The sequence below is a fragment of the Galleria mellonella genome, unplaced genomic scaffold (assembly GCF_026898425.1).
Source record: "Galleria mellonella isolate WM207_F2 unplaced genomic scaffold, CSIRO_AGI_GalMel_v1 utg74, whole genome shotgun sequence".
NCBI classification, from domain to species: domain Eukaryota; kingdom Metazoa; phylum Arthropoda; class Insecta; order Lepidoptera; family Pyralidae; genus Galleria; species Galleria mellonella.
The window spans coordinates 3,743,091-3,760,105 of record NW_026442147.1 but is presented as its reverse complement, the minus strand read 5'-3'; the positions used below and the strand labels follow the sequence as shown (position 1 = coordinate 3,760,105).

General features: G+C 32.5%; 1 protein-coding gene across 2 annotated transcripts in view; it reads right to left on the bottom strand.

Moving 5' to 3' along the window:
- The window catches only part of LOC113516080 (protein lozenge-like), a 61,169-nt gene extending 46,617 nt beyond the window's left edge, over positions 1 to 14,552 (bottom strand). For both annotated transcript variants that reach the window (XM_052901013.1, XM_052901014.1), the window contains exons 1-2: positions 13,494 to 14,552; positions 4,558 to 4,797 (exon numbers count right to left, since the gene is read on the bottom strand). In XM_052901013.1, coding sequence (XP_052756973.1) covers positions 4,558 to 4,797; positions 13,494 to 13,605 — 352 coding nt within the window. In that variant the 5' untranslated portion in view covers positions 13,606 to 14,552. The remainder of the gene's footprint in view (positions 1 to 4,557; positions 4,798 to 13,493) is intronic.
- Between the last annotated feature and the right edge of the window lie 2,463 nt (positions 14,553 to 17,015).

The following is a 17,015-nucleotide window of genomic DNA, read 5'->3' as shown; positions in this document are numbered from 1 at the left end:
ACCTAATATCTATACATAGGTTCTAAGATGTCCAGTGTGGAAACGATCGTGATTTTACAGTGCAAAATGTACGCATGTGGGCCGGTAATGGCCGCGCCGCGCAACAATGGAACTGTAAAGTGTGAACATCGTTTACTGCGCCTGCGGTTTGGAAATTAAAATCCGACTTGTCTTGATCCGTCGTGAAAGCGGCAAGATTTTCTTCGAATGAGCTTTTTGTTTTTTTTTCATGTTTTGTTCGTTATTTTTAGTTTTATGCGGATGTGATTTATATTTAGAACCGTTTTTCAATGCCAGAGACGAATCTGTTTTTGAAGAGTTTTGAATAGTGTTACAGATTTTTTCATTCCTAGGTTATTGTAAGTAGCGACTAGAGGAACAATATGCATTACTTTAGTAGTAAGAGAAGGGTAATTTGAAAGTCAATTTGACTTAGGTGTTTTTTTTTATGCCAATTCCATTCGTGCTATCTGTATACGCTGGCTGAGCACCAGTGATGAATGATAGGTGAGGAAAATAGTAGGTCAGTTAGCCCATCATGATGAATTCCACAGAAAACCACGGTGGTTTCCAGAGGGGACCGCGTAGAAGTCGAACTGATATATTGGTAGCACTGGGGTTGCAGACCCATTATTAATAATCCCTTTTCCCCAGATTCAGCGGTTAACTTTGTTTCTTTTTGTATTTTAGATTAAAGAATATAATTTGTGCAATTACTGATAGCAGACCATTTTTATCTATTCTCTGGGAATCAAGTGCACGTACGAGATTACGTTTAGTATTTGTAAATATATGAAATAATAGACTGATATACTTGCATATTGATAGTGATGTACGTAAGATACATGTTTGGTTCTTTTTACATGCAATTTCCAAAAGGATGCGCTTCCAGACTGCCTGTACTATTTATTATCACACTGGTTTTAATGTTTCTTTTTTAATTAAACAGAGCGGAATAGTTTTGTCAAATTCCAAATCGATTTTATTCAATGTCCGTATTTTTAAAAGAGAAAATAAAATTATTATGCGATGTTCATTCTATAACTAAACTTGTTCTATGGCACTATAAATTGATAACAAATCGTCATTTAATTCAGTGACACGAACGTCACAAATGCAAGTTTCCACGTTCGTGATTTAGAAACTTCGCTCCCTCACCGCAAACGATTATTTTGTTTATTGCCTTACAGAAAGAGGGGAAGGGGGAACGGTAAGAAGCGAATGAGACCTTAATCGAGGCACCGTTTAGTTTTCTTTTACTCCTTTAGACTTGTAACGGTTATAGGGAAACATATTTTTAAGGTAATCACTTAGCTATTTATTGTTCGCAATTGACGTAAGGCGTTAAATCCGCCAAATGTACTTTTTCTATGCGGACTTTAAAACAGGAGGTTCTGAATTTATCAATATATGTACATATGTATGTATAATATATATATATATATATATATATATATATTGTTAATTCTTAATCAAATCAAAACGAGAGCAAACCTATTACTCTTGTGTTGGCTTCATATTAATGTTATTATGATTGATGTTGCGGCTTTTGTTTTCTTTTTTGCGGAATATAGTTTTATATTATTCACAATAATTAATTCTCAATCTTCTTATTAGAACGTTTATGGGGGTAAACAGAGAGAATCGAATACTAACGGTTATTCATATGAATTTCATAACTCATACTAATTCATACACACCATTTTCGGAGACTCCTGACTCCTCCCTTTGACAGCTCGCGGTCTATCTGGGGGTCAAAGAGTCATTTTATGATGCATGTCGACTTGGTCGATATATTAGTGTATTACTGGTGATAACAAGACAGCTATTATACTCGGTTTAATGTATAAAAAATCATAATCATAATATGCATGGCATATTATAACTATAACGTATAATTATAATGAAGATAAGAAGATAGAAGGTAGGGACATTACGGATGTATAATACAGTAATCTTTAGGAATGTCAACGTAAGAGGTGTACCGTGAGCATTACAGTGTATTCTATAATAGTTGCTGTGTTGTTCAAGTTTAGAGACGACGGTTAACACTTTCCATCAGATGACCCACTTGATTGCCATTTTAAGTTGCATAAAAATATGATTCATAATAGTTTAAGCCTTACCAATTAATAAAATTATTGAAACGTACATACTTCTACTTTGCGTCAGCCTTTTCTCTGATATTCGCTGACCTACAAATTGTTTATCGAATTCAGTGGTCTCGAACTTACGGACTTTTTGGTATTTTCACCGATATGGCACCTAAAATGATGCTATTTTTCATCGATTGCTAAGAATGCCGATTTTCAACAATTCCAAGTTGGCATCCCTATTAGTTTCTTTTTTCGGGTGATTTATTGATATAAATAGACTAAAACGTATACATTTTTATATATCATAATATCATATCAGCCATAAATTATCCACTCTTGAATATAGACTTCTTTCTATTGGGAGGTTTTGCCAATAGTTGCCACGATGGCTGGCTTTGGGTTAGCGATCGCTGATAGGCTTTGATGATCAACTCGATTATTAAGTTTCCTTAGTCGTTTCTTATGACACCCAAATGAAAGGCATGTGCGACCCATTCTATATCGGGATCGCACGGCGGCACATTTTTATGTGAAATATATTTATTAATAGTTCGATTTCATCATGATTTGTCGGGTATACTTAAACAATGCATCTAATTTTTATGATATATGCTCACTATTATTAGTTTTAATCCCTTTATTGTGAAATTATAATTCCTAAAGTTGAAAATAAACGGGATTTGATTGAATAATGTTTTTTTTTTTACATACCGACTTTCGGTTCAAATATACCGATTTTACTTGGCAAATCTACCGACTTCGTATTTTGATATGCGAGATCACTGATCGAATTCAACATTAATTCAAATGATTAAAAACCTTTGATGCCACTTAGTATATTCATAGTCATGCTATAATGACTCACACATACGAGTATATTTCCCAAACGATTAATGCGTAAAAACTATTTTTGTAAGCGTAAATAAATGGCAATTCCCTAATTGATAGCTCTGATACAAATCTATTATTGGCAAAATATGTATTTTTTACTGACGTTATTGATCATTTGTTTAAGGAAAATTGTAGCTTAATTTTTATTTTTGGCGTTTAAGATACGATAAAACATGATGTATTCTTAAATAATTGGTTACTTTATCACAGTGTCCGCGAACTAATTTCAATGTCTTTAATATATCTGCTAATAATTAATAATAATCCTCGACACTAAATAATATGTATTATATGTTTTATACACTCTCCGAAAACATTGTTATAAAATAGTGGGTTTCCATGGAATCCAATTCTAGAGTTGGTTGATTGAGCACTCAAAAATACAACAATCTCTAAATGAGATCTAGATCTAGTTAGAGAAAACAAACCCATAGGTGATTCCATTAGAGAGAAGGCGATCGGGTAAGTAGTGAGTGAGCAACCATAGTGTAAGAAATTGTTGAAATAAACATACATCTAAAAGAAAATAAGTAACTATAAATAACCAAAACTTATATGATTGTATCTATATTTACCTATGTTTATTTTTCTGCTTATTCATGTTTTTTTAGGTATGTTTATTTTATTTTAGTTAACCATATTGGTTAACTAAAATAAAATAAGGCTGGAGACAGAAATCGTTTATTTATTCATAAAATTTGTTAACTAGGTTATTTATAATAACCTAGCAAATAAATATGAAGAATTTTTGCATTACAAATAATACTATTTAGAAGGATTCTACAATTAACTTTTCAGTACATTTTTCTGTAGTATCTATGTGGTTATTGGTTTACATAAAAATATATTACAAATAAGATACACAAACTCACTAATAATACTATTAAAGATGAATCTACCAGAAGTTTTTCGGTACTAAATTGTACGGCGGTATACGTGGCAATAACACAGACAAACTGTTATTGTGAGTAATAATTGGTTATTCTGGCGTTATATCGACCAACGGCTCTGATTTGCCTACCGGGTGGTAATATTGTTAAGGATTTCGTTTATAGTTGCTACTCCTATTACGACCATTAGAATGGTAATCGTATCTAATAATAGGTAGGGTTCTTCTATTACTAGATATTTATACTATAATCAAAGTAAGATCAATTAATTACATTTTATAGTTTAGCTAAAATACATTCGTGATATAATATGTAATGCAAAAAATATTATCTTGAAGTAGAAGTTATGTGCGTAGATGAAGAAGAATGATATACTTTTCTTCTAGATTAATTGAGAGGGTTAATGATTGACAAGAAGAATTGTATAATTTTTTAAAAAGCCTAAGTATTTTCAGTCGCTGATAAGTAATGGCGGGAATAATGTTACAATATTATTAATGATTATAAGTTGTAAAAGCTTGTGTATGTCTTTTCGAATCTGTTTTTTTTATATTTGTTTTTTTTTTTTTATTCAAGTACCTAGTAGTATATAAAATAAAGAGGTTAGATTTTTGTGTTAATTGATTATTATACATATTACAGCCTTATGTTATACTTATCTAGAATGTATATCGACTCACCTCTGCCACTTCTTCCGACGAACCTTAAATCGTTAAATTTAGCGACGCTATTTTTCATTACTGTCGAGTTATTTCTCAATTCTGCACAACAATTTTCATCGTTGCCAGCCCTGACGGTGACCAGCGTACCATCGACCACGTCTCCCAGGGCCACCACCTTGAATCCGCCAGGTAACGTTTTGTTCGACCGCCAGTGCTGTGGTAACACTGAGCACATGTAGTCAGGGCTGCCAGTTGGTACTGTAAAAATAAAATTATTTTCATTTAGTTTTATTAGATTTTATTTATATTTACAAATTTCTAGTAAGAAAGTGTTGGAGCATAAAGTTTATTTCCATAAAATTATAAAAATATTAATTCTTTATGAGTGGAAACAATTTTTTACTTGATGTCTTGTTTTTGGAAGGTGGCAACTTCTGTATTATTTTTTTATTAGTGTGTGCTCTTTTTTATATGTGGCCCCTTTTAGAAAAAGATTCGTGTAAAGAAGTGTTAAATGAAAAATCAAAATATCAAAATATTGTCCGCTGTTTTTATAAAAACACCACATCAAACTTTCCGCCTAATCGGAACACAATTTCAGCTAAGAACTGGCAAGAAATTTAGCTGTTGCCTTTTTCAAAAAGTTTAATTCTATAAATATTGAATTTGCGTGAATACAAATTACTTAGTAGTATCTGATTATAAAATTAAATATATTTATTTATATAGAGCAATATTAAATTTAAATGATAGAACTCAATAAGTTGAAATAACGAAAACTAATAAAAATAATCAAGAAAGTACATACAGATCTAGAGGCAAAAGTAATAGAGTAGGTGTACCACAAGGAAGCATTATTAGGCCTTTGCTCTACTTGATTTACATTAATGATCTCCCCAATATAACTCAACATATATGTAATCTATTTGCTGATAACATTGCTATATTTATTCCAAATTAAAAAAAAAATAAGAATTTTTATAATAATGATATTAATGATACTATTAATGACACTGTAAATTGGATGAAAATAAATAATTTAAAAGTATATTTAAACAAGACCCATATAATTCAATTTCATAAACAATTTAGTGGTAATACTACGAATCTCGTAGTTACTTGTAATGAACAAGTTATAAATTAATCAAACACAGTAACATTCTTGGGAATTGTTTTAGACAAAAATTGTACCTGGAAAAACCATATAGAAAGTGTATATAATAAACTTAACCGTTTTTCCTATGCACTATGGAGATTAACAAAGGTAGCTGGTAAAAAAATTGCCATCCATGTTTACCATGGATACGTTGCTTCCGAAATAAGATATGGTCTGATACTGTGGGGAAACTCTGTAGAGGTAAATAAAGTTTTTATCTCACTAAAACAAAAAAAATGTATACGAGCAATTTTTGACATTTCACCTAGGACAAGTTGTAAACCATTGTTCAAAGAACATAACTTACTGACATTACCTTGTATGTACTTTTACGAAATATGTCAGTTTGTAAGGTCCCATTTTGATTTGTTCAAAAATAAAGAAGACTTTCCTAGTAAATATACTAGAAGACATTGTAGTAAATTTGTATTACCAACAATAAAAACATCTTTATGTAGTTTAAATTGTTATTCCATGGCAGTCAGAATATATAACAAACTGCCAACAAATATTAAAAACTTAAATTGTAATAAATTTAAAAAAGAACTACATAAATGGCTAGTAAATAAGTGTTACTATAGTGCCCAGGAATATTTACAAAATATAAAATATTAACACATAAAAGATTGACGTTTCTGTATAATTATATTGCAATTATTATTATATTATTATATCTGTACAATTAAAGTTTAAAAATTTTACATGTTATTTTATTACATTATTACATATTAAAAATTTATTTTGTCATATAACTTATGTAATGACTGTTGCACGTCAGTAATGACAAAATGTGTGAAACCATTATAATACTACCATATGACCTTATTGTACCACATTTTTTGCAATAAAATTCATTCATTCATTTATTCCAATAATTTGTTGAATTTGATTTTGCCTAGTTTTTTAATTATTACTTACAGGTACCTATTTATTATGTACAATTTTAAAGCGCCGTTGTTTAGTGTTATTATTTTGTTTTATAACACAAGAAGAAGGAGAGTTCAAGTGCATCTAATATAAAAAAATCGTTATTAAGTTTAAGTTTCAATTCAATTTCTGGTGATGAAAAACACTAGTGACGCACCAATTTTACTAATCCGATATTTATGTCATGAAATAGACAATACAAGGGTCGTTTCTATCCACGTTCAATTTAGACAAAATTTAGTAGTAGTAAGTTCAGTTTTAATATTTACAATAGTGATTGAGTCATCATCATATCAGCCTTTAACTGTCCACTGCTGAATAAGCCTCCCCTTGGGGGGTTTTGCCAGTAGTTGTCACGCTTGGCAGGCGGATAGGTAACCGTAGCCAAGCTTTAGAGATGTTTTAAGAAGGACGCTGCTGCCCATCCCTCGCCCTCCCTTAGTCTCCTCTTACGACACCCACGGGATAGGAAGGGGTTATATTCAATTCTATCTCGGGACTACACGGCACTACAGTATACAGTATAAAATAATATATATTATTTTTAGAAAATATTGTGCGTTTGAATCAAGATATACCTAAATAGGCTATAGATATAATACATACGATGTAATGTATTATTTATACATACAAATAATTCATATATTCCTGAATTTAAAAATTGTTTTTCCATAAAAAAATCAACTTTAATACTAAACTACTGACCGATTTTTAATACAATTTTTATGGGATCAATCTGTAAATAAACATATCCTTTTATATAAAGGAAGAATTTTCCAAGTCGGTTGAGATACAATTGACAGAGTTACGAACTAACAAAAATACAAGCGAATCAAAAACCTTCCACTTTTTGAAGTCGGTTGAAAATGGTGTTCATTAATATCTACATTAAAGTATAGGTGTCAGTAGTAACTTCTAGTAAAAACGAGTTGATCATAAAACGAGGAAATTGTTGAAATTAATCATTAATAACAATAATGGTTTCGCTGACGGGTATCGCCGCTGCTATTGGGTAAAATACAATAATAATTTTATGTTTTATTGAAATTATATTAGATCGATAAATATATAATACGTGTTTTAGTAACTACCAAAAGACTATACCATAGAGTAGTTTAAATAATAAGAGATTGTGTCCTACAAAAAATCGACTTCATTTGTGACAAAACCAGTAAATTTGATCTAAAACTTAAACTACTAAACAGATTTTAATAAAATTTCTATGAAACCAATCTCTAAATATATCTTTACAAATAAAAAGAAATTTTTGAAATTGGTTTAGAACGGTTGTAGTTATGAGGTACAATCTCTTTCTTTTTGTAGTCGATTGAAAATATATTCGAATTCAGAAACTTTGAATTATTGAACTCGGTTGAAAAATAAAGGACTTTTACATGACTAAGCCGTAAAGGTATGTAGAAATGGAATAGTTTACCACCTATTTATTCTGTGGCCTGACGACATAAGAGGCGCTCAACAAATTAGGTGCTAAACGCGAAGTCAACACAAATCGAGTTAAGATGCGGTCACACTTATACGAATATTTTTTTCAAATCACCGTGTAACGGATTCGGTGACAGTAAAAAACATTAATAGTGTAACTGTGGTTTCTGTATTTACGGAAGCTGAGGCTATATACAAATTATAGCGCCGTAGTCTGTGGGGAGTGCGGTCAGCCCGCGATAAAGGGTTTCTAAAGGCGCGTGGAGTGACGCCGAGTGTTACATCCATGTTTCTTATAACATACTTTTATATCTACTTCTCCTACCATCTACTTCTTTTTTCTCTTCTTCTTTTATCTCATTTTTATTGTACTGGAGTCTTTATAAAGGTCGTCTTTAAGAGTAACCCTGGCCCAATCGTGTTTTGAAAAGCAGTTGTGCTTGCAGGGAAAATATATTGCAGTGAATTTATCGGCTTATCATCATTACAGATGTTAACTGTCTAGTGATGATTATAGGTCCATAAGGAGTGGGGGTGCCAGTAGTTACCACGCTTGGCAGGCAGGTTGGCAACCGCAGTTAAGTTCAGTGATGTTTTAGAAAGGATGCTGCTACCCATTCCTTGACCATTCAGTTCCTTTAGTTACCTCTTACGACACCCACGGGAAAAAAAGGGTAGCCCATTCTATGCCGGGACCACACGGAAATTTATCGGATTTTTTATTATTGTTTCAGGCGTTAACTGTCCACTGCTGGACATAAGCCTTCCCCATAAAAAGAGTTTTGTCAGTAGTTGCCATGCTTGGCAGGCGGATTGGATTTATCGGATACGAAGACATAATACCTTAGTTTTTGAGAACGTACTAGGATATCTTGGAGGTCGCAATGTAATTTATAAACGTTAATTTAAAATTGCAAACCCAAATTTTCTATTGAAGTTTTAGTGACAGAACTTAATATAGTTTCAGCTAAGAATTTTGGATTCGAAATCCAACGGTTGCTCTTTCAAAGACAATTTAAAATTCATTAAGAACAGGCATTTATTCTGACAAATCACTATGTTTTAAGAGTAAATACTAAAGACAAAAAGTACCATTCAAATCGTTTCAGAATAGACAAAGAAATAGCGTAACGTACACAAAATATACTATTTAATTTTGAACTTGGTATCTCCATTTTGTAGTTACTTTCAATTTTATTTAATTTAAAAAATTAAAATTTTAAGATATTAAAGTCTGTGCTAACAAAAGCTAACTAAATGATAATTATAATGAAATTATACAAACATATTCAGTAATACGGCAGCTATAAAGTTCATCGGCATTGCAGTAGTGGTTAAACATATAAAGTAATTTTATTGAACAAGCCCAACCTCATTAGGGCCACATTAAACGTGATCATTACTGTGAACGCTTCACACCGGTGTGTAGCGGCCCTTATATCGAAATTCTAGCTGCGAGCTAATTACTTTTGGTTTGTTGTTATTGTACATAGTAACTGAACATTCATAGTACTAATTTTAATCGGGAGAGGTTGTTACCCTTTGATATCAAGAGTTTCTAGGCCACCGTCGTTGTACCCGAAGGTCCTTTGTAATAATAATAATATAATTTATTTGCAAGAAACACGGTATACAGATATTAGTAATAATATATTAGGAACAGGCGTGTTTTGCCAAAACAATGGCATGCAAAATTTTAATATCTATGGTAACTTCTTTTCAAATACTATTAACAAAATATTATTTATGTGCTTATATATATATATATATATATATATATATATATATATATATATATATATATATATATATATATATATATATATATATATATATGTGTGTGTAGTTTATCGTATGAAGGTTTCACGTGTTTTCCAAAGCACAAATCAGGTGGTAACTATTTTTAAATGATCCAAATATGTATGGAAAAATTTAGGGGTTAGGGTTGAGATTCGAATGGTTCTCCGGACCGCTGTCAAGTGTTATTCAAATGAACAGTCATCGTTCATACAACTTATGAGTCTTATATTATGTACCAAAGGGATACTCTGCATAGAAATCGTCTGAAAGGCTCACCCGTCGATCCGCCGTCAAGCAGCTGTGATTTCATGGCTATGTTTCGGTTTGAAATGTAGCAGCAAAAATACGGTGTAATTATTAAAAGGAAGTATAATTATTAAAATAAAATGGATGCATCAGTACAATGGAAGGAATATAGAGAGTTGATATTTTTAAACAGGTTATTCTCGCGTACTGCGTTGAAGTCTTTTGTTAGAGTATGATTTTAACATTATTTCAAGAAAAATAAAAAAAAAAATATTATGTTACTTTGTACTTTATAAGTTGTTAGAATTATTATATAATAATATCTGTTTTTGAAAGTATTACGCGGAACATTAGTAACGCTGTTCTAATATAATATCATTTATTTCCTCCACATTTGTATTCTGAACAAAATTGGCAGACACGTCTGGCCAATTTTAAAGTCATTTGATGTTTGTTTATCTCCATAGTTATTAAACAGAAATATTTAGGGTTGCAAATCATAATTATATAGCTTAAATATAATAGAATATTAAATATAATATACACATAAATATCTCCCAATAGGATAAGGCTTATACTCAGCAGTGGACAGTTAATGGCTGATATGATGAATATTTACATAAATATTTAGTATTATCATAAATATAATATATACTTAAAAAAATTCTGTATGGTATCGGCATATAGGTCGTCCCTTCTTTTCTCATGAATGTCGACTCATGAGGCGACTAAGGGAGGGCAAGGGATGGACAGCAGCGCCTTAAAACGTCTCCAAAGCCTAATTGCGTTAGCCAAAACGCCTGCCAACCTGGCAACTACTGTCAAACTCCACAAAGGGAGGCTTATGTTCAGCAGTGGACAGTTAAAGCCTGATATGATGATACGTAAAAATTAATTATAATAAATTATGACCACTTTTTATATTTTGTTTTATTTTAAATTGCTCAGAAAAACTATACCTGCCAGTAAATTATAATTCTATTCTATAAAGATTTTTATTTAAATTATATTAATATTGTATAATATAATATATATAATAAAGGTCAGCAACGTGACACCCCTAGTGTTTCAGGCGTCTATAGGCTACAGTGAACGTGATGCTTGTTTACCACCTTTGTGGTAAAAAAAAATTATGTAAATTACACGATATCATTACCAAATGTGAACTAATCCTGATTTAATCGATTTCATAAAAAAATATTGTTTTACATTATTATACATATTACGTAAACGAAATATTTCAGAGACGTCACGTTATTTATTAAATACTATTATTACACATATCAAGACTTCCTTAATTCTAAACATAAAGGGATGTAACTATTTATAGTTTAAATTCCTATCGTTAGTAACTCTGTGGTTTGAAGATAAAAGAATATTGAATGTTTTCGATAAAATTATACTTATATTGTTTAAAATATTGGTTAACCAATTTGTAAAATGTTCCTTATAATCTTTTAATTTGGTTTGCATGGCTGTGTTTCGGTTTGAAGGGTGGGTTATGGCGTGATTTAACAGGGTACAGAGGTATAACAACTTAGTCCTCAGGAATGGCAACGCATGGGGGGTATCATGGGCGAAACAATATACTCTGTTATGTCCATGGTACTGTTCATATCTATAGGCTACGGTTACCACTTTCCATCAGGTGGGCCGTCAGCTTGTTTGCCATTCTAAGTTATATAAAAAAAAAACGTACCTAATACTATTAGGTATGTAATATTCTTAAATTATGTAGATAGGGTTTCTCCATACAAATGCTTCGAGAAAAGCAATTCAACTTTTTCATACAATTTTGCTAATAAATAGTTATGAGTGATTTCTTTATAACTTCTATATTTATTTTGTCTTATAAATTCTACACTTTTTTAATGAGCAAAAACCCATTTTATTTATTAAATAATTAAATATAGATACGTCAAGTTACACTGTGTGCGTAAGTATATAAAAAATCGAGTCAGTTATTTTGACAATTAGCTGACAAAAAGTTGCCCTGTTTTTGATACTCGCTGCTCTATCTATATAATCTAAGGTTATTTTTATTTTTTTAATACTTTATTATACACTTGTCATAAAAATATGACAGGAGTAATTATATATATGAAGGCGAGCTTAACTCTAAAAGAGTTCTCTTCCAGCAAAACCAAAGTTAGTTCACTTATTTAACTAAGATAATTACGATTAGACCATTTCTATCTATTTTCCTTTAACCAAACGTTGTAAGAGATTGCTCTAGCTATAACACCGCCTTTTGTATCTTTATGTGTATATTTCAATCTGTATACAATAACATAATATTGAATTTCACTTGAATTGTTCAATTATCATTGTATATTTTTATTTACGGTGCAATAAAAATTCAAGAAAAATAAATAAATAAATCAGGTAATAGCTTGTGTAAAATATATTTAGTCGTAGGTTTTTCCAAATTTTGTATGATGTTTATATGTTTATTTAACAAATAGGACAGGAAGTACCAAATTATTTTGAAGTATGTCGGAATAATTGCGTTGTATTTATAGTTATAAAGACTTGATATACTTCAATACATAGATTGTCGTTTATCATCGTCATCATCATCATATACGCCTTTAACTGTCCACTGCTGAACATAAGCCTCCCTTTTAGGGGGTTTTGCTAGTAGTTGGTATTCTTGGCAGACGGCTTTGCAACCGCAGCTAGACTGGTGATGTTTAAAGAGAAACGCTGCTGTCCATTCCTCGATCATTAAGTTCCCTTAGTCGCATCTTATGATACCCACGGTAAAGGAAAGGGTGGCTCATTCTATGCAGGGATCACACAGAGATTGTGCAGTTCTCAAACTAGAATTCACTATTGTTAGAAATAAGACTACAAAAATCAGCAATTGTATACAATTGTAATGTATTATTTACATTAATTTGATCTATGAGGATCAGAATTGGGATTAAATGAATGGGCAGCGTACATGGCCACTACTATGAAACCGTGACAATGATAATTTATACGTAACTAACAGTTAGACGTTTGTTTCTTTCTATAGAAAATGTTTCAACGTTTATAGATATTTTTTATTGTGTATTTGCCTAATATCTTAATAGTTCGGGGGGATAGGGATTGTTAATAATGAGATCCAACAGACCTATTACTAGTATTATACCCTAACAGGTCGACTTCCACGTGGTGCCCCCTTGAAACTAAAGTGATTATTTTTTGATGAATTCACCACGATGGGCTAATTGACCTGCTTCATCTTTACCTATTACCTTTTATTGGTGCCCCGCCAGTGTATGCCGATAATGCAAGCGGGGTTACTATTCCATTTTCATCCATTAAAAAAAAATCTCAATAGTATATGTTTCTTAAAATTATAAAATAATAGCTAGTTTAATGATACACATACCGAGATCTGGGTGTTCAGCTCTAGTGTTCTCAATGATGGTCTGCATCCAACAAGGTTCCAGCTCCGCCATATCGCGGCGCCGTCGGCCTCGCGACTCATACGGCAGGTGCATCGTCACAACATCACACGCTACTTCACTACCGCTAACGACAACCGTCGGCGATACTCGTACGTCAATGTATATCTCACCACGTAAAACTATCGCTTTCTCATACACCAAGGTCGACTGGCTAAGATTCTGGTGGCGTTAGCGGCACAGTCGAAATTTACTATGTTTTATTGACTGATGACTAATTTATTGTTTGTCCCAAGAGCTGATTGTTGGCACTCTTCCAATAAAAAGCACTTTGCGTCTCTTGCGCGGTTGAAATTGAATTGACAGAGGATTCGCTTTGTTGTAAAGATTAGGTGGAATTTCTTTGAAAATATATGTTTACCCTCAGTCTCTCCGTTGAAGAAAAAAGTCCAAATATATTTAATAAGTCTTCGAGATACTTCTTTAACCTTAAATAAACAATACGCACATATTCACTTAACTATTAAACACACATATAATTATAATGTCTTTGTATGTGTGCTACAATCGAGAATATTTATATAATTCTTTCCTCGATTCGACGATTCAACGCACTACTTTGCAATAACAGACCTTGGAGATTTCTGTTTCAACTTAACTTTCGTCATTTTAGGTGACTCACGAAGGTAAAGTTTAGCGTTAAACCATCCAAATTCTGGCCAAGCATTCGGATTAATGGTTCCGGTCGATGTTCTTAGAAGCGCAACGATCTATGTATGCTACGTGTGGATCGTACACGCTGTCAACATCAGCTGAGCGTTAATTTATTCAAGATATTTCCCGCGCGTGTTGCGTCAACGCCGGTCCCTTGATTGTGTTGATCTAAGTGTAGTGGCTAGCGTAAGTCCCCGTGTCCGCGTCCGTCACAGGTATTACCGTGTGGTGCCGCGGCCGGTGAGTCAACTCGCGCGGCGCGTTTTACGTTCGTCGTTCGACGGAGGTGGCGCGCGTGTAGTATGACCGCGCGACTCTCTACTACTGAATCGCCGCCATTCTGTCACTCGCTGCCTCCATTCTCTGCGGTCAATCTGCGGTTTGGCCACGCTTCATTTGTTGGGAAAATGCGCGCCATTTACCTCCCGCTCGCACTGATGTTCATTATACACTGTACGAGCGAGACACCCGCAAGTTTTGTACCATTAAATATTTTTGTTTAGTTCCATTGTTGAAAGGGAAATATTATGAGCTTTTTCATTGCGAAGCACAGTCGCGTATCTCCTTCTTTTAGGGTGTTGCGGTTGTTGTTGAGAGAGATGCATATAAAATGCGAGTTTTCTCGCTACTCGAGATAAAGTTTTCGATTTCTTAATAGGCAAAAATATTTTCTGTAAAACAGAAAAAAATACTATTATAAGTATTACTTATTATAAAATACAAATATTTAAACAGAAAATTGAGATAAACCATAAAGATCAGATTTTGGTGCAGTTTACTTGATCATGTTTTTAAAATCATTGGTTTAGAAATAACATAAAACACATTACCTATTATAATAAATACGGCAAATCTAATAAAATCGTCGAATGCAAATTTTTTTAAAGGTTTCGTTGTCTACTCGGTATTAAAACCGAGTATTTATTCAACTGTAAATTTATAAAATAGAACAATAGTTTAAAATTTTAAAATATAGCTTAATTTAAATTTCTGACGTCTTTAAGAAAGTTCGCGATGAGTGGGCGTGCGCGCGGCTGGGCGGGGCGGCCACGCCTACGTCGCGAAGACGGCGCGGAAAAATGACATAACCACTTGCATACCGCACCGCCGCCGACACAGTACCGCAACTACCATTCGGTTGCTCAGCGTGATCGCACGCCGCCTCACTCGACACTTGTTGCACCTAATGTTACATCTTATCTATTATATATTGAAACTGATTCTAGCGATTTACCGACTTATTCATAAAAAAAATTATCAATCCTTTATAAGCCGTCTATAACAATAAAATAATGTTATTATAAAAACCTGTATTAAAAAATGCACTATAACTGATTAATGGCGACGTCAGATATAGATTATGTGTAAACCTGTAATAGTAAAAAATTATTCATAAACGCAATATATAGCAAGCCAATAAAGTGAAGACGTGAAATAGCAGTCCTATAAAGTTATAATGGACTAATACATGCATGTAAGAACATTTCAACCTTAGAATAAGTAGTATTAAATTAAAATAATATATTATTTTACGCAAGTAAATAAATACTATTAGTTTTTTATGGTCTAAAATATGAATCAGTTGAAAATCTGCGATTAATTATGAAGAATTATATTATAATAATATGATATGCACACCCATCCTAAAGATGTGTTCAATGAATCGGTCTTTGCTTAACCTGATCTATGTCCATTAATATTTTGACGTATTTGTATATTCGTTTTGTAATTTAAATAGAAATTATTATATTTTATTCTAATTGTTATTAAAAGGGGGGAAAAGGGATTGTTAGTAATGGAGACTAAGAATTCCATTGCTAGCAATATATCCAACCAGGTCAACCTCCTCGCGGTTCCCCCTGGAAACTATCATGATTAACTTGTATACTTTTACATTTATATTTATTTAAACTAATATTATAAAAAGGTATTTTATTTGTAATGTATAAATTAAAAAAAAAAAACATATTTAACAGATTTATTTCACTCAGCAGAGTGCAGAGAGAAGTGCAGAGTGAGTATCAACAAGTAACATAGCCTATATTTTATTCAAAAAAACTATGTGAAGTATATAGGCACTTTTCATTAAGTGAGTTTGTACACTATTTTAAGTTACACAAAAATATAAATATTTGAGTTAGATAAGCTATATTTCCATATTAATATTACAAAAAGAAAAGATTAATTTTTTTGTATGTTCCTTTGTAATGGATAGATCCAAAAAGTACTTAACAAATTTTGAGCATTATTTCACCCATAGTACGTTGTACTATCATTGACAATGGTAATGATATAGCCGTTAACTCTCCACTGATAAACATAGGCCTCCCCCTTGGGGGATCTTGCCAGTAGTTGCCACGCTTGGCAGGCGAGTTGGCAACTACAGTTTTTTTTTATGGGTGAAAATGGTATGGTAACCCCACCTGCGCTAACGGGATACGCTGGTGGAGCACCAGTGAAGGGTGATAGATGAGAATGAAAACAGGTTAGTTAGCCCATCATGATGAATTCATCAGGAATTAACCATGATAGTTTCTAGGGAGAACCGCGAGGAGGTTGACCTGGTTAGGTATATTGCTAGCAATAGGATTTTCAGGCTTCATTACTAACAATCCCTTTCCCCCCGGCAACTACAGTTAGGTTTTAGTAATGTTTTAAGAGGGACGCGGTTATCCATCCCTCGACTATTAAGCTCCCTTAGTCTCTTATGACACCCATGGGAAAGAAAGGGGTAGTCTACTCTATGCTGGGACCACACGGCCATAACATAGGAGTACCTAACACAGCTTTTA